Source organism: Coloeus monedula (assembly GCF_965178545.1).
Source record: "Coloeus monedula genome assembly, chromosome: 19".
Taxonomy (NCBI): Eukaryota; Metazoa; Chordata; class Aves; order Passeriformes; family Corvidae; genus Coloeus; species Coloeus monedula.
In genome coordinates this window covers 12402104-12420422 of record NC_138799.1, presented here as the reverse complement: position 1 = coordinate 12420422, position 18319 = coordinate 12402104, and the positions used below count along the sequence as shown (strand labels likewise).

General features: G+C 51.2%; 2 protein-coding genes across 2 annotated transcripts in view; one reads left to right on the top strand and one right to left on the bottom strand.

Moving 5' to 3' along the window:
* The window catches only part of LOC309580327 (epidermal growth factor receptor kinase substrate 8-like protein 2), a gene marked incomplete at both ends in the record, with an annotated part of 40216 nt that extends 22240 nt beyond the window's left edge, over window positions 1–17976 (bottom strand). Inside the window, 8 exon segments of the mRNA XM_082294212.1 lie at window positions 11549–11664; window positions 12018–12144; window positions 12290–12438; window positions 13100–13174; window positions 14652–14740; window positions 15072–15198; window positions 15663–15726; window positions 17915–17976. Coding sequence (XP_082150338.1) covers window positions 11549–11664; window positions 12018–12144; window positions 12290–12438; window positions 13100–13174; window positions 14652–14740; window positions 15072–15198; window positions 15663–15726; window positions 17915–17976 — 809 coding nt within the window.
* On the top strand, window positions 1336–3852 carry LOC309580187 (inositol 1,4,5-trisphosphate receptor-interacting protein-like 1; the record flags this gene model as incomplete). The annotated part of the gene is made up of 3 exons (XM_082293984.1): window positions 1336–1618; window positions 2114–2206; window positions 2579–3852. 3 exons carry the CDS (start codon window positions 1336–1338, stop codon window positions 3850–3852), a joined length of 1650 nt encoding a protein of 549 aa, XP_082150110.1.
* Window positions 17977–18319: the final 343 nt, after the last annotated feature.

Sequence of the window (18319 nt, the reverse complement as noted above, 5' to 3'; positions counted from 1 at the left end):
TTACTAATGACATCTGTTTAAGCAAATCCAATTCAGAGCAGTTTCAGAAATTCCAAACTTGTTCTCTTTCTGAGCACTATTTGGAGGGCATGATCTGCCTGACATCAGTGTCTGTCTAGCAGTGGACATCTGTGGTCACTATGCAGGTGCTCGATTCACATCCTGTTTCCTTTTCCTCCCTCCCCATTTCTGCAGTTCCATTTGTAGGTGAGTTCCCCAAAGAAGAGCTGAGGAACATAAGGGATGACTCTTCCATACTCACAGTCCTTTGGAGATAAATACACAGAGATAGCAGAAAGAGTCAGAATTTCCTTTAATAAACCAGCGCAATATCAGACAAGTCAGAGAGATTGGTTAACTCTGTTTAAGGCAGACAATTTTGAAGATGGTGGGAGTGACAGATGTACATCTTTGCTACAAATTTGAAAAATGAGACATTCTACTTTCTGAACAAAATCCTGGCTATCCCAGAATTTTGCACTGTGTTGAACCATAGAGTTTTAAGAGCTGAGAGGTTGTTGAAGACACCAAAATTTTGTAATTAACTTACTGGGCCTCTTTAAGGAGGGTGTTACGTCTTCCTGTGCATCATTCAAGCAGCCTGGAATTCTTTCAGAAAGATTTCTCATTAAATCTGTAACAAAACATTAGCCTATATGACATCCTGCCCCAAAAGTAATAAATATAAATATTATCAATAAAAAATGTCCCCCTCCAAGATTAAATAAAAGCTTACACCTATATACCAAGAGCATCCACGGATCATGTCACACAAATTTATATTTGACAAGGGTTTGTGTGGGAGGGCGCTTGTGCCTGCTTTGTACAGGGAAGCTCTGGGGTTCCCAGGTTCACGACTGATGGGTCTGCACTTTGTGTCTGTTGAGGCTCTGGGTGCCCAGGGCCATGAGCAGTTCCCGGGCTGGGGATGGCGGGTGGGGCTGGCCTGTGATGCGCTCTGGGGCCTGTGACAGCACAGGGGCCGTGTCACAATGGGGGCAGCTATAAAAGGCCCCATTGGTTGACGCTGCCCCCAGTAGAGCCTGGGCAAGCGGTGAGTGCCCACAGGCGGTGGGGAGGCAGGGCTGGGGGAGGGCTGGGGCAGAAGCGCTGGCACCCGGGGCGTGTGTTCTGTCCCTGCGTCCAGGGCCCAGCCCCTGGCGGGAGCGCCTTGCTCAGGCTCGGTGCTTGCTGGGGCAGCGGTGCAGGCCTTGCCTCCTGCCAGCTGCCGGGGGCCCTCTCCTTCCTGCTGCCACATCCCCGTGGTTCCTGCCCTGCACTGGCTGCCTCCATTCCGGCCCTACTGAACCCCTTCTGGGTGTCCTCTTGCAGACCATGGCTTTCTTGTCATTGCTCTTCGTGCTCGTGCAAAGCCTGATCCAGTACCCCCAGCCAGCTGGGGATGGGCTGGATGAGGCCACGCACCGGCGAATGCAGGAGCGTGAGGAGCTGCTCGACCGCGAGATGGCTCGGCTGCTGCAGGAGCTGGAGCAAGGGCCCCCGGAGCAGCAGGACGAGGGCTGGGGAGCCCTGCTCTTTGGTGCCCTGCAGCAGTGGCCATTCTGGGCTCTTGCTGGACTCCTGCTCCTCTTGGGCCTGTGGTTTAGCTGCAGGAGGAGTCCTGAGGCCAGCAAAACCAACAGCAGCCGCAAGGACCAGACCTCCTGCAAGACCTTGGGAGAGAAGGAAAAAGAAAAGGAAGAAGACAGTTTGGATTCCGAGAGAGATGGAGAAAACATTGATGTGACTGTGGAGGCAGATGACAGTGGCAGCGGAAATGAAGGAGAAGGCAGTCCTGTGGCTGCAAATGAAGGAGACGACAATGATGCCAATGAACGAGATGAAGATGTGAAGTTGAAGAAAGACAGTGATGTTAAAAGTGATGATGGCCATGATGCAAGGAAAGATGAAGGCTGGAGTGATGGGAATATGCCAGGAGACGATACTGCTGAAGGAAATGAAGAAGAACCTGGCAATGTTACTGGAGGTGTGGAAGACCTAGATGAAGCAAATGAAGGAGAAAACAAGGATGTGAAGGTGGAGCCAGACAAGGATGCTGGAAAGGAAGGAGATGGAAATGAAGAAAAAACCGATGATGCATATATGAAAGCAGGCAACGATGACGTACGTGAAGGTGAAGATGGAAAGGAAGAAAAAGCGGATGTGAAAGTGCAGGAAAGCAGTGATGCCAGTGAACAAAGAAGCAGTGATTGGACAGGACAAGAAGACAGCCGTGATGGTGGGAATGCAGTAGACCATTGTGGTTTTGCTGCAACTGAGGAAGAAAAGAAGGACATTGGAAATGAAGAAAGCAATCTTGGAGACAAAGATGAGAAAGCCAGTGCTGCCGATAGGAAGGGAGAAAAGAATGAAAATGGAAATGGAGAGGAACATGGCAATGTTGCTTCAACTGAAGAAGGTGTTGATAAGATAAATGAAGGAGAAAGCAGCAATATGAAGCTGAAGGAAGACAGTCATTCCAGTGAACACAGAGCCACTGATTGGAATGGGAAGGATCAGGAAAACAGGGATGCGAATGTGAAAGGCGAGAAGAATGAAGATGGAAAAGAAGAAGAAGGTGGAAATGTGGCTGCCAGTGAAAAAGAAGGCAGTGGTGCTGGCAAGGAAAAAGGCAGCAGTGGTGGAATTGAAGAGGAAGAAGACGCCCGTGACGTTGGGAATAAGCGAGGGATCCTTTTAGTGGATCGCATACAGTGTCCTGTCGAGGACGTGGAGAGAGGTCGCTCAGTGGCAGCTGAGCTGATGGAGAGCTTCACGCGTGTCTTTATTGACAGCGTGAGCAATAGTTTCTACCCGGTGCCTCAAGAAGCCATCGGGGTGGGCAGTGCCTTTGAGGGTTGGAGTCCCCGTGAGCAGGATGTGGTGTACCGCGTGCTGGTCCCACTGAATCCCCCACCGGGACACGCCTTCCACCTGGAGCTGAACAGTGCAGGGCAGATGGCAGCAAGGACCTTCTGCGTCCGTGTGGAGCTGGTGTGCACGTGCGAGAGGGAGCAGCTGGGCGAGAAGCTGTTGTGCTTCCTGCACCACTCGCAGGAGGAGCTGCGGCGGAAGCAGAAGCCCAGCCTCCTAGAGACACTCTGCACCGGCTCCTACCTGGACGTGGAGAAAACCTCCCACTGGTTCTACCAGCTGGTGAGATGCTCGTGGCTGCATTTGCCTCAGTCGTACTCATGGCACTTGGTGTTTCAGCCCTGCAGCCGGTCCTGCCAATTCCGGCTGAGCAAAGGCAAGAAGAGCCTGATGGTGGAGATGCTGTTTGGGGTGCGCCACGGGGACTCCGACATCTTTGTGGTCAGCCAGCCCACAGAGGCCCAGAAAGGCGGCTCCAGCATCTTTGTGAGCAGCCAGCCCGCCGAGGCCAACTCCATCGCAAGCACAGCGTGGCCTGAGACGTACGCTGTGGCAGAGGCAAAATTCTTCCAGCACGTCGCCAGGCAGGTGCCGTGTGAGAGCTTGCACCTGAAATGCCTGCAGCTCTTCACCTGCATCCTGAGGGGCACAGGGTTTTCCAGCTCGACCTGGAAGACTGTGGTCATGCACGTGCTGACCACCATACCGCTGTCCCAGTGGCGCAGGAGGGAATTTGCGCGGCGGCTGTGGGACATCATGGCATACCTGCGCCGCTGCCTGCAGTTGAAACGCCTGGAGCACTTTGTCCTGGGCAACCAGAGGCTTCCTGAGGAGATCAGCTTGCCGCCGGCAATGCGAACGGTCGAGCCGCTCAACCTCTTTGAGCACCTGGCCCGAGATCCGGCCGCCCACGCAGAGGCGATGCGAGCTTACGGTCAGCTGCGATTCCGCCTCTGGATGCTGCTCTCCAACCACTGAGAGGAATTCCCTGCACAGAGCTGTGCTGGGGGGGCTCCCACCCGATGGCAGCCACGTGAGCACTGCATAATTCTTGCTTTTTTCACTGGCAATCCTGAAGCTGCTTTCCTGCTCCCGTGGATGGAAGATGCTGCGGCACACGGATTCACTGTGCAGACACACATCTCTGCGTGGCCTTGCCCTTCACCTTTCAGTTTACCACGGTGCTGTTGCAATGTTCCTACGTCTACGAGGCAGAAACTGGCTCCACCTGCACATCCTTACAGAAGACTATGAACTGAGGAGAGGTTGCTTGGCATACCTCCAAGACCAAAAAACGAGCCTTTTAGGGACTTAATGTAATTCTTCAGTAAGCTGTACTTATTGTAGTTTTTTAAGGATGTAGTTTTTCTTAGTATATGAAAGTACAACAGATAGTTTTAATTCACTCTACCATGGAAGAATAGGTAGTCCCAGTTTTCATAATGGGAACTGGATATATTATCCATGCTTCAAGAGGCCATTTAGTATTGTCAGTGTATAAACTATTTTGCAAAGTTACCCTTAGTTTAGGCAATTAAACTACACTGCTGTAGTTGCTTGGCTGCTTTTCAGTAATATCCAGATATCTATGTTAGGAAAAACAATAAAAGGAGAGAAGTTTCTCAAATTGCCTGAAAAGTGTCCTTCTTTATATTTAATCCAATAGTTCTTAGAGAACGTCCATCCATTGCAGCTACCTGAAAAAATGACAAAGTGACTCAAATGGTGATTGTGTCCAGCAGTCACATCTCGGTATTTGTATTGGGTTGACCCGGAGTTGATGGACAGTCTTTAAGACCAATTACGCTTCTCACAATTTACATATTTAAACTGCACAGAAAGGCGGGACTTCCCCTTTTGGTCGGAGCTCGCCTGCTGGGAGGTGGGGGCAGCTCGGGGCCTGCCGGCCCCGCCGGGCCGGGCCGGGGCCACTGCCCCTTTCCCCCTCTCCCAACGCTGTGGCACGGACCCTGGGTGGCTGGGGGGGGACTGCCTCAGAGCCACAGGCAGCTAAAACCAGCCATGGACTGCTCACAGCTAAACCCATCCAGCGCGGCTTCTGAGGACCGGCGGGTCCCTCTCCTCTCCATGCGGAGCCGGCAGAGTCAACGGGAGCCGGCAGAGCCTCCTGTCTGCAGCCAGCACACTTCGTGCTGAACTGAAGAAGACACCACGCAGCCAGCAGCACAAAGGGAGCGAGGCTTTCCCCACCGTAAAGCCCGAACAAGAACACCCTTCAGCATGGCGGTGTCAGTCAGAGAGAAAGAGAAGTGAGTCCCGTGGGACGGAGCTGGAAATGGCGATGGGAGAAAAGAGGGCGGTGCCGCGATTCTGGCGCGCAGCTTAAAAGAAACCTTCTTGCATGCCGTGGTAAGAAACTGTAATACCACAAACTGTTTGTCTCTTTAATCCATTTGAAGAACATGGGGGGATGGAGTATCTTCGTGTGCCTGTGAAGATTGTGAAGAATGCCGATGCCAGGCTTTATAGTAGTAAGAGGCTGTTAGAGACTTGTGGCGAAGAAGAGCCTTTGTGTGCAGGCCAAAAGAACTTATCCTTAAAAAGATGAATAACCCCATGTGATGGCCTATGTTTTGCAGTGTGAAGGAACTGTGAGATTTTTCATGGGAGAGATGTTCTACACACAGCAGATTGTTTGTTTCCGGGCGGATCTGCTGTTGGTGGCAGTTTGGGAACCACGTGCAACTGAAGGAAAAACCCTTTTTTTCCCTTAAGCATAAGAGAGAGACATTTCAAGAACTGGAACACTGACTAACATCCCATGTTCTGTTATCCCTTGTGTGAGCTAGGTAAAAGGAGAGAAGTGCTGGCTGGAGGTGGGGGGGGGGATTTGCTCTAATTTTGTTTGTTATTGTCTCTTTACTTTTAATTCTATTAGTAATAAAACTCTTTCATTGTACTGCAACTGTTTAAGGTTTGTGCCTGCTTTGCTTTTCTCCTAATTCTTATCTCACAGAAGGAAAATAAGTAAGTAATGAATATTTTGAACCAAAACCACTACATTTAATTGGTGTTTCTGCCTGGTTTCGAACTCAACCCGCTACAGTATTGCACTTCTGCAACTCACTAGAGCAGGGCTATTAATTTTGTCTTATGAATGCAACCAGAAGTCATGATGGTTGAAACAGCTAAAATAGTAATTAATCCTCCCAGTGCTGCTTAAAACCTGCCCCTCCTCATTCAGAGCATGGGAAAGAAAGCTGCTGTGGCCCACGTCAGAGAGGGAAGGCCTCTGAGGGGACAGGAACAAGCAGCTCCATGTGAGGAGAGCAGGCAGGAACCTCCCAGAGGAGGATCGCTGCCAACAGCAGAACTCGCTGTTCCACTGAGAGGGAACTGTGCTCGCTGGGGTCCCTGCCTTTTGCTTCCTCTGCTGGGCAGGCACTGCTCTCACCACAGCCCCTTTGGCCCAGCTTGTGGAAGGAGGAGAACACCCTCCCTGCTCCCTTCTCCCCAAACACACCCACCCACTTTGTTCCCCTCTCCTCTGCCCCCAGCTGCAGAGACCTGCCCTTTCCCTTGCTCCAGCTCCAGTGCTCATCAGCCCCTTCCACAAGGACATGTGCTCTCAGTGGGTAGGACTTGATCTCTGTGTGCCATTGAGCCTTACGGCCTGACCGCACAGCTTGTGTGGCCTCTGGAGCGATGCTTGGAGTCAGGGAGAAGCACGGCCCCCATGGCTTCTTGCTGCACAATGCACCCAGGGCTAGATTGGCCAGGGCCAAAACTATTGCAGGTGGTTAAACTGTGGGTGTGGCTGTGAATTTTGGTGCAAGTGTGCTGTGTGTCTGAGGAGCATGCTGGGAGAGGGGAAGGGCAGAACCTACAGCTGTCCAGTGTTGCCACTGAAATACTGCTGTGCAGCTCAGGTGCTGATTTTAACTGGTCAGTAGTATGCAACCCCACTAGGATGGAAATTGAAAACAGTGCTCCATAAGAGCAAGCATAGCCAAATGATCTGGATGTCTTTCTGGCACTGAGCTGTTCTTTCAGGCCTTGAAAACAGGGGCAGCTCTGATAAAGTAACTGAGCAGCTGGTTGGTATTAACTCCCCTTTGCACTGTCAATTCACCTTCTTTGGGTATACCTCACCCTGCTCTGTGTCTCTCCTAAGCCTGTTAGTATTGATGTGAATGTGCTTTTCACACCCATGCCATCTGGCACTGGTATTACACCAGAGTTCTTCCTGCCACTGCAGTTCAAGGTCTTTCAATTTTTGCATGAAAGTCTCGTCTCCTATGTTATGGACACTGCACTCCTTAGGAAGCTGACAAATACATTTGAACATAGTGGGAAAAATGTTGAAGTGGAAGCGTTGCGAAGATGTGTGGCCAATTTCACAACATCTTTCCTGTGGAACTGCTGCAGGCTGAATGGAGCAAGTCCTGCTGTCAGATGTGCATTCGGAGAAAGCAGGTTTGAATAAAATAAGTCACAGCCAGAGAACTGTCAGCGCTTATCAATAGTGTCAGATACGAGTTTCTGTAGCCAATTGTCCTTTGGATTTACTGAAGAAAATCCCTTACCGGTTTAAATCCTGGACACTGAAATCCACAAGAAAATTCCCATTTGCTCCAAAGCGAAGTCCCTTTCCCTTTCTTCCTGCTTCTTTCATCAGTGAAGCACAAACTGAGTTAGAATTTAAAACTGTGTTGTTCTCTGTACAGCCCCTACCAGAGAGGATGAGCAGAAGTATCAGGACAACCTGGTGGTGTCTTCTCTGGCCTTAGACATCTGGGCTGTAAGATGTAGCGAAGTCATTTATCTTGCCTCAGCGTTGCCGTGTTCATGTCCAGAGAATGGCCTGTTGTCAGAAGCCTTTCTGAAGACGCAGTTACTTGAAAATTGCAGGTGCAGGTGCTTGCAGCTACTCTAACCTTTTGTGCATCCTTCTGAGGGAAGCATAGTCTGAAATGAAGAAGTGGCAGTATTTTGAAGGCAAGTGCAATTAGAAGGAGAGTAATTTGTTTGGAAAGGTGGGGATAGCACTGCCTGTAATTTCACAAAGCATACTTTGAGAAAGGAAGAGCTGTGTGCCTTAAGGTGCTAATCATGATCAGCATGTTCCATTCTGAACACTTGGACATGCTTGCAAAATACAGGACATGTCTCCATCCAGGCTGGAAAGAAGGAGCCCACTGCTGCAGGGTGGAGTGGGTTCCTTTGTGCAAGTCAGCACAAGTCCCAAAGCCTTGAGGTGGACTGGAAGGTAGAGAGCTTCTAGACACAAGCTATTGCCAGAGTGTTTGGTTGGTGTTGCCTGTTCCTCAGAGTGCGGACTAATCTCCACTCTTCATTCCCCGTGTCTGTTTCCTTCCTAAGGAAGATTCACGCCTTTCTGATTGCAGGTCATGTGCTTATGCAGCTAAAGGTAGCTGGGAGGCTGCTGAGCTGAGCTGAGCTGAGCTGAGCTGAGCTGATAGGCTAAGTGGAGCAGTAAAAGTCATTCACAGTCAGTGAGTTGACCTCAGGTCCTTCAAATAATGCAGTCCAAGAAGATTTTGCCAGTATTTCCACTGGAAGCCTACCACGGGTCTCTTGCTTTTTCTGTGTTTGACTGGCTGGTAGATTGGGAGGGACAAGGGGGTGTGAAATGCTTGACCAGGGCATGAATGAAATGACTTTTTTCTTTAGTTGGTCCTAGGCATCTCAACCTGAAGTTCTAAGGAGAGAGAGTGGGAGTAGCAGAGTTTGTTTAAAGCTGCCTTTTCTCCAGGGTCAGCAAATTAAGAGGCTCTTTACTACTCTGCGTCTGGTAGTGTGGGCTTTCTGAATAGCTTTAGCTACAGGTGAGTTTATGAAACACCTTCCTTAGAGTAGGGCGGAGGTTTTCTCTTATCTGCTTGATTCTCAGGTGACTGGAGGTCAGAAGAAATTTTCCCTCTTATTCTGCATCTTAGTTACTCATGTGGATTAGGAGAGCACTGTGAAGGGACTGGAAGGTAGTGAACAGTAGAGATCTAAAAAGAGGAGGGTGAGATGCGCTGCTGAAACAGAGTAGCCTGTGAAATTCCTGACTCTCTCCTCTTTCTTTGTGATGATGCCTGTGAATGACTGATCAGTGGCTGCTGTGATCCTGTCTTCCTCTTCTTCCCTCCCTGCTGGGTAGCACTTGGGACACGGAGCTGTTCAATGGCGACCTCATCTAGATGGCAGAAATTATAAGGCATTGATTGTTATTATATAGGATGGTTCAGAAAACTGTGTTTTCTGAGTGCACCCAGATCTTGTGTCATGGCTGGAGAAGAGAAGGGTGATTAATCAGACATTCTGTGTTTTGTCAGCCCTCAGCTGATAAAGAGTATTTCAGAGATCAGCCAAGAGGAATTTGAGTAGCCCAAGGGAGCAAAAAGGGAGCTCCTGCTGTGCTGTGCTGTGATCGGCATCAGAGCAACCCTTCCCAATAAACAGCACCATCGTATCCAGTAGCAAGGATCTCCAGTCAGAAAAAAGAAATGGAGGAGGTTTCTATTGAGGATGGTGTCTAAATGCAGACATGTCTACATCCCTATACAAAATAGAGTTCCTCTCGGAACAGCAAGAGAGAAGCCAGTTGCTGCAAGTGTCAGGAGGAGCACATCTTTCTGTGGTGTTGACAAAGAGCACATTAGAGTGGAGCGAGCTAAGCTTCAGGAGTTCTGTGTTTTTAGGACTTTTCTTTTTCCTTTTCCAAACTTGTATTTCTTGTTACAGTGGCTTGTCCATTTTTCAGCCGGGCTATTGATCAGCCACATCTAGCGTAAGAAGTAGTTTGGATGGGCCTGAGTATTTTTATCCTGCTTTGCAAAGCATAAGTTGGTTATGTGTGATCTTTTGTCAGTCAATAGACAGATCTTTGAAAGTGCTCCTAATTCTTTCCCTGCTCCACACTGCATCTCTACCACCTGATGTTCCTACCAGAATCAGTGATGGGGTGAATGAGAAGAAGAGTTATTTTGCTGATATAATTTGATTTAAGGTACTTGCCTGTGGATTTGAACTCTTGTAGTAAAGCTTATAAATCCTTTAGATTAGAACAGAAAAGCATGGAAAAACAGTCTGGCTTGAGGGTTTTTTCCCAGACTCGAACTGGCATCAGCAAAGTGGATGGTCAGCTGAAAACTTTGAGTCAAATCCCTGTAAAGTGATGTGTCAAATCACGGCAGAGGATTCGCGTGGAGTTTGAGAAGAGTTTGGTTGCGCTCCGAGATGTGACAGTTTCCAAGGTGTGAGCTCATGTAAACAAGGAAGCAGATGGGGCTTCTAAACTCTGAACTAAAAGTACTTTGATGAAGGTTTTGTACCACGGAGTAACCGGTGATGGGGAATGAGTGTCAGGGCTGTTAGAAGGTGGAAGAGCCATCTTTCCCTTGGGGAAAAACCAAAGGCAAAGGGGTGGCCTTGTTTGTTCTGGCTTTGGAAGTGACCTTCCCAAGACTTCTGAAGAAAGGGGACGGGTTTTCCCCCATTTTCTAGAATTCTGTCTCATTAAGAAGAGTTGTCTGAACCCAGTGCCCTGTCAGTTCCCTGGGGGAGAGGTGGGCAGGACTGAAATACACTGTTCTATTCAGCCCCTAAACAGTGGGTTTGCCTTTGGTTTTGTCTAAAGCCAAGGGGGAGCTGCTGTCTCCAGTGAAACAAAGCTCCTTCCTCAGCTAAAATGTTTTCCAGCAGCGCTGGGAGGTTGGGCTGCTCTTCCCCGGCCCTGTGTTTCCAACGGGGTGAGGTTTGTGTGTGCCCTTCCCTTAGGGCAGATTCCTCCTGTAGGCAGATTCCTCCTGTAGGCAGCTTCTGTCTGTGCAAGCTGGGGTGACTTTGGGATGGATGGAGAGATCCTCAAGGGAGTCCAGAGGAGGCCAGGAAGGGCCAGGAAGTGCTCCAAGAGCTAGAGCATTACACAGACGGGCTGGGAGGGCTGGGAATGTTCAGCCTGGAGAAGAGAAGGCTCTGGAGAGCCCTTAGAGCCCTTTCCAGTGCCTAAAGGTGCCCCAAGAGAGCTGGAGAGGGACTTGAAGAGCCTGGCGTGAAAGGACAAGGAGGAATGGCTTCCCGCTGCCAGAGGGTGGGTTTAGATGGGATATTGGGAAGAAATCCTTCCCTGTGAAGGTGCTGAGGCCCTGGCACAGGTTGCCCAGAGAAGCTGTGGCTGCCCCTGGATCCCTGGCAGTGTCCAAGGCCAGGCTGGACAGAGCTTGAAGCAACCTGGGATAGTGAAAGGTGTCTCTGGCCATGGCAGGGGGTTGGAACGGGATAATCTTTAAGGTCCCTTCCCACCCAATCCCTTCTGTGATTCCATGATTCCAGCGTCTCTACACACATGGAGAGCCAAAGCGCAGTGCAGCATCTTTGGCACCTGATCCTTAAGGTCACTTTGCTGGGCTGATGTTGGGAAACAAGACCTATGGATGGACTGATGAAGTCAGTCAATATTTTTGCCTCCTGCGGTGGAAAACACCTGCGATTCCTTTCCTTGCAGAGCTGCTGGGGGTTAAACAGCAGACAGTGCTTATGGGAATAACCCCTCAGCTGATCTTTGTCTTCCCTTGGTGGTTATTAACAGTGGCAGGGAGTTGTCTCCAGGATGCCCAAACGTCCCAGTGTCACTGTACGTGTCCGTGTGCGTTCATGAGGTTCCGAGGTGGGAGCCAAAGCTCCGGGCGTGCGGATCCATCACCTATTTCCATGTGGAGTGATGTTCTGTTTGAAGGCATCCCCGACCTGTGTCTGCTCAGCTGTCTGGCCACGCTTGAGTGAGGAGTTCCAGTAAGGATATCCATTGGCTGAGGAGAGCTGGAAAGGCAGACATGGAGTCAGTGTTACCAGGAAAGGGGAAAGCTGATCGGAGAAAAGGAGAGGGATAGTGGTAGATGAGTCATGGTCTGGCAGATTTTGGTCAAGGTGTTCTCCAGGGAAGCCTGTGTCCCTGGAGCTCAGTTACGCTGTAGGGTGCTGTTGCCTTGGATTGGGAGAGGCTCATTATTGCTGCCCTTTTCCAGCCTCATTTGCCTTCTGTATTTAACTGGGGCAACCAGATCCAACTGAGTTTTGAGCCAACTACTTGTTGCATGCCACCACTACCCCTGCAGCTCCATTTCTCCGGAAAAGGGGGAGGGAGAGTGAAGAGACAGGGACACAGGACTAACCTCCTCTTGCAAGTGTCCAATGTCTGTTTCCCAGGGAGCTCCACGGAAGATTTCTGTGGGTGGTTCCCAGCCGTTGCGGAATTTGGGGATGTAGGTGGGGATGTTCGTGTCTCGGGGCCACTCGGCTCTAGGACAGAAAGTGGGAATATGAGGTGACATTCACGAAGAATGTGTCTTTCAGGGCATCCCCTGAAAGAAGAAGCAGGAGCATCAGGGAATCCAAGCATCCCGTCTGCGTGGGGAGCCTGGGGAGATGGCAGCTCTGTCCTTACCTGGATCTGGTCCATGTCTCCCCCAGGGAATCCCAGAGGTTTATCTCTTTGGGTGTCAGGTGTCCTCTCAGGAAATCGGTGGTGTCTTTAGAAAGCAGTGGGCTGAGGACAGACGGGGCCAGCTCGGGGCCACCACAGCTGTTGATGATCTGAGTCACACACAAACCACACAAAGAGGAGAGAACTTGCAGGAAACGGTCAAAATGTCAAACCAGGGACACACAGATGAGCAGGAATCGAAGACAAAGCTGATCCTTGGATCAGCACAGTCACTGCAAGAAACATCAACCTAAGTCTTTGAAGGAGACTGGACAGTTCAAGGGAACATGAGATTTTTTTGGATTGGAGTCAAAGGAAGAGCTGATCTACAAATGAGCTGTTGTTACAGACGAGTGAAGTGTCAGAAGCTGACACTTCAAAAAATGGAAAGTATCTTGCTATTCCTTTGTGGCTCCTTTTCCAAGTTGGGATTTCTGCTTCCAAGCATTTTCAGTGCAAATACTGAGCCGTATTTGCCTGAAGGTGAGACCAGACAGATTCCCAGTGGGGATTCCAGCTGGCTGCCCCTTTTGTTCACAGTAATGCCTTATTGACCCGGTGGAAGGATTCATATTTGCTGGGATTCCTGTATTTACTTCAAGCTTCAAACCGGATCAGAGGCCAGGAACAACCGGCATTGCTTCTGGAAGTTCCTGAGAAAGCTGTGGCCAGGTGTGAGCAGTTTTCCAACCCTGTTGCACAATCTATCTACTTGTAAGTGTGAACTAGAAATAAAAGGAGTTCCCAGTGAGACCTGGGAATAAGATTTACCAGTTCCAGCGGCCCGAAGAGGAAATGCACCAACTCTGAAGCACGGGGGTTTTGGATGTGCTTCCTTAGTTTGGCCTGAAAAGAGAACGTAAACACAGTTTAACCCTAATCTGAGTGTGCCTTCTCTTTTCTGTCACATGGGGCAAGTGTTGTGGACTGATGAGAACAGTAAGGGATGGAGGAGTAGGAATCATTCATTTTTATTTTGTGTCCATTTCTAATTCCCAATGAATTTCAGGAGGGGGGGAATACCCTCTCTGTTAAATCAGTGCCTTTAAAGCTAATTTGAACAGACACAGAAGACCTTGGCTTATTTTGAAAGTCCTAGTGAGGAAGGGCCAGGATTGCTGGTGCTTCTGCCTCTTGCAGGGTTGAGAATCCCACTAGTTCCATGGATGAAAACAACAGGATAGGTGTTCTGAGGGTCCCCTGGCAAACTGCTGACAAGGGAAAGTCTCCACCAAGGTCTTGCCTGGGGCACCCAGAGCTGCCCTGGCCACTGAAAGGCTCCAAATCCAGTGGTATTTGAGGTGAGCTGTGGCAGAATGGAGAGCAAACACTTGGGATTGATTTACTGCAAGAACTGGGTTTCAGTAACAGCAATCAGCTGAGCTGTGGTGAGAAACCTCTCCAGTTTGTGCTCCCATTCAGCTCCTTCTCCTGTCCTGGACTCCTGGTGCTGTTGCCATGGGAGACAGGCTCCCTGCTCCTACAGAAATGCAAAGCATTTGAAATGCCGGAGATGAAACATTAATGTGGAGTGGGAAACAACTGCTGGCAGCAGGGTGACCCAATGAATGGGCACTTCCCAGGGACTCGGCAGCCCCATGGTGAGGAACGTGGCAGGACCCCACCACAGTGTCCCAGCTCTGCTGCGTGCTCCACCCTGGGCTCTTGCCAGGAGATCAGCTGCTCCTTCTGATCCTGAGCAGGCACAAATTAGCCATATTTGCTTCTCAAAGAAAAGGCTGGAGCTTGGTATCCTGCTTTAAGGTTGTTTACAGTCTCTTGGTTTTCCTTATTAATAACTGCCCAGGAAGGAGCTTGTCAGATGCATTCGCTGGACAAGTTTGGTCACAACTGACAGAATTCCTGCTGCCTCGTTACCCTCTTGGCCTCTAGTGTTTCACTGAGCAGAGCTGGCAACACTGGGAACATCTTTATGCTCCTCCTTTTCATCCCCTCCTTAATCCAGAGGGTCTGACAGGGGAGAAAGAGAGGAGCCGGGACTATCGGAGCAATGGGGGACTTCAGTTACTGTCAACCAGAGACTTCCCAGGCCTGGATCAGAAAAGATCCAGGCGTTGCAACCCTCTGGCTGGTCTGTCCCATCCTGGTCTTGATGCTTCAAGTTTTGGTTTAACAGCTTGGCCCAGAAAACCTGCACAAGCCTGACACAATGTTTGTCCTGGGTTCTGAAGAACCTGGAATTCACACCTTTGTCCCTTGGCACTGTTTTCCGTTCAAAATTCACTCTAAACACTCACTGCTGGGATAGACGGGGAAAAGCCCTGCTGTCCCTGCATGGGATGGAAATTCCTCTGTGTCTTACCAAGAGGTTAAAAGCCAGTTTGGTTTTCTGGAAGCAGTCGATGAACTCGGCCTCACTGGGGGGTCTTGCTCGGAAGGTCAGCATTCCCTCTGACAGGAGAAGGGGCACATTAATTAGGACACCTTTGGGATGGTTCCATCTGCCTGCCATGCAGAAGGCACAGCAGAAATGGGTGTTGAGACCAGAACTACTGAAAATCAGGGGTTCAGGGAAAGGCAAACTCCTTCTGTGTGCCGGAGGCTCCATGTGATCTACCAGAGGTCCCCACAGAGCAGCGGCACCTCCCAAACTGGTGTGCCTGGATCCGTGGCTGTGCCACAGCATCGATCTGGCCTTGCTGGGCTGGGAGCTGAGGCGTCCCCCCCCACCTTCATCCATGCCCCCCCGTGCTCCCCATTTGTTCCAGCTGCTGCACTGCACCTGCTGGCCCTTTCTTCTTGTTCTTCTTCCCTTTCTTCCTTTGGTTGAGGTGTCGGAATGCCTCTGCAGCCTTCTGGAGCCAGGCGACAAACATTTCGATGTCATCCAGGGTGCAGTTCAGGATTTGCTGTAAGGACAGAAACCCAAAGGACCGAGGTGAAAGTGAGCCCGGGCTGTGCATGGCTGCGAGCCCGAATCCCAGGGCCTGCTGCATGCACAGGAGTGGGCAATCCAGGCATCAATCAAATGGAGCTGAATGCATCCCTTTGCAAGGACAGAGCTGCTGGGCCTGACTGTGTGCTGCCCTTACCAATGTAACAGGTGATCCCTACTGATGGGTGGCTGGAAAATAACCCAAGTTTTAACAGGATGGGGAGGAGCAGAGCTGGAATCAGCAGAGCTCCCTCAGGTCAGAGGACATTGTCACTGACCCGGTGATGGAGATTTGCTTTTGGCCACCTTATCTTTATGCACAGCAGGTATCAATTGGAAAAATGCCCAGATGATGCATTAAATGTCTGCTCACGGAGGAGCCCCTTGCTCCCTTCCTCTGCTCCTGCGTATGGGCTGTGCAGTGTCCTTGTCACCCACTGTTTCCTTTTCAATCTTCTGTGCTAACATGGCTTGGGATTCCTCATGGTCGTGAGAGCCAGAGCTTCGTCATTCATAGTCTGCAGCCAAGGGAGAGAAAAATACAGTTACTATCAGAGTCTGGAAATAGGCTCCACGAAGGGCAGGGATCCATGGGATGGTAACTCCCAGCTTGGGTGTTTGTTCTGAGTTGTGAGAGGACCTTAGGAATAATGTTTGTAATAGGTGCTAAATTCCAATCATCCTGCAAAAAACCCAAGCCGGAGGCACCTCCTGGTTTCCAAAAGCCACACACCCAGTGTGGGAGGATATTCCAGCAGGAGCAATCTCTGGGGTGGCTCCTCGTGCAAAGAAAATGGCGTCAGTTCAGGGCAAGGGCTTGGGAAGAGCCGGCAGAGCAGGATCTGCCAAGTGGGAGAACTGGGGAGGCAGTTTTGGCAAAGGACCGTGACAAGTCCGCGGCACCTGTGTGTGGGGATGAGATGCCCCATTGGGACAGGTTTTGTAGGAAAAGCGGGAAGGCATTTCATGGAGAAGGGACTGGTGTGGGGGGGGCTTAGGTGCAGAGTGGGTGTGGCTTAGAAAGGGTGGGCGGGACTAAGGGGTGGTGTGGGTGTGGCTTCGGGTGGTGTGGGCGGGGCTAAATGGGCGCATGGGCATGGCTTAGACTGGTGTGGGCGGGGCTTAGGTTCAGAGTGGGCACAACTAAGATGGGGTGGGCGGGGCTTGGGGTGCTGTGGGCATGGCCCGGCTGTGGCCCCGCCCCCAGGGGTGCTCCCCGAGGTTGAGGATTATTTCGGCATTGACGACAGCAGCTCGGGGCTGCTGCAGACAGGCGAGGCCCCACCCCCCCGCCGGGGATTTGGGGGTTATTTGGGGGATTTGGGGTTTTTTTGGGGTTTTAGGGCTTTTTTGGTTTTTTGGGGGGGTTTTTTTAGGGTATTCTTGGGGGGTTTTTTGTCACCTGGCCCCTCCTCGGCCCCTCCCTCAGTGTCCGTCCGCCATTTTGGGTGGGTTTTGCCCATTTTTGGTGGTTTTTGGAGGTTTTTTTGAGGGGTATTTTTGGGGTTTTTTTTGAGGGGGGTGTTTTTTGAGGGTTTTTTTGGGGATTTTTTGGGGTTTTTTTGTCACCCGGCCCCTCCTTGGCCCCTCCCTCAGTGTCCGTCCGCCATTTTGGGCTGGTTTTGTGGGTGATTTTTGGGGTTTTTTTGGGTTTTTATTTGGGTATTTTTGGGGGGTTTGGGGTTCTTTTGGGTGGGGGGGTTGGGGTTTTTGAGGGGGTTTCTTTGGGCTTTTTTGTGGGGTATTTTTGGGTTATTTTGGGGGTGTTTTTTGGGGGGAGTTTTTTGGGGGTTTTTGGGTTATTTTGGGGTTATTTTTGGGGGGTTTATTTGGGCAGGTTTTGGGGGGGGATTTTTGGGGTTTTTTGGGGGGTATTTCTGGGGCTTTTTGGTTTTTATTTGGGGAGTTTTGGGGGGTTTTTTGGGGTATCTTGGGGTTGCTTTGGGGTGTTTTTTGGGGGTGGGTTTGGGGTGTTTTGGGGAGGTATTTTGGGGTTGTTTTGGGGTGTTTTTAACATCCCATCCCCTCCCCCAGTGTTCATCAGCAGTCCTGGGCTGGTTTTGCCCATTTTGGGGCGTGGCTTCAGGCGGCATGGGCGTGGCTTATGGTGGGGTGGGCAGGGCTAAAGGGAACTGTGGGAGGGGCTTTGGCAGGGTGGACGTGGCTTCGGGTGATATGGGCGGGACTTCAAGGCGGGGCGGGCGTGGCTTGGGGTAGGATGGGCGTGGTTTGTGTGGGGTGGGCGGGGCTTATGGCACTGGATGCGACTTATGTGCTGAGTGGGCGTGGTTTTAGTCAGGAGTAGGCGGGGCTTAGTGATGAAGGGGCGTGGCTTGGAGCAGGATTGGGCGTGGCTTAGACGTGTGTGCAGTGGCTAAGGGGCAGTATGGGCGTGGCTTCGGGAGGTATGGGCGGGGTTAAATGGATGTGTGGGCAGGGCTAAGGGATGGGGTGGGTGGGGCTTAGATGGGGTGGGTGGGGCTAAAGGGGCCTGTGGGCTGGGCTTAGGTAGGGTGGGCGTGTCTTCGGGCATTGTGGGCGGGGCTTCATGGAGTGGGCGTGTCTTATGGACAGTGGGCGTGGCTTAGGAATGGTAGGCGGGGCTAAAGGGGGCGTGTGTGCAGGGCTTCAGCAGGCATGGGCGTGGCTTAGACCGGCGTGGCCGTGGCTTTGGTCAGGAGTAGGCTGGCCTTAGCGACGCAGGGGCATGGCTGAGGCACAGAGTGGGCGTGGCTTGTGACAGGATGGGCATGGTTTCGGGCAGTGTGAGCGAGGCTAAATGGATGCGTGGGCGGGTCTTAGGTACAGAGTGGTCGTGGCTTAGATGGGGTGGGTGGGGCAATGGGGCGAGGTTGGCGGGGCTAAATGGGCATGTGGGCGTGGCTTGGACTGGTGTGGGCGGGGCGTAGGTGCAGAGAGGGCTTAGGTGGGGTGCGCGGGGCTAACAGGACACGTGGACCTGGCTTGTGACCGAATGCACAGGGCTTGGGGAGCTGTGGGCGTGGCTTGGGGCGCTGTGGGCCCCGCCCCCAGGGGTGCTCCCTGAGGTTGAGGATTATTTCAGCACCGGCAACAGCAGCTCGGGGCTGCTGCAG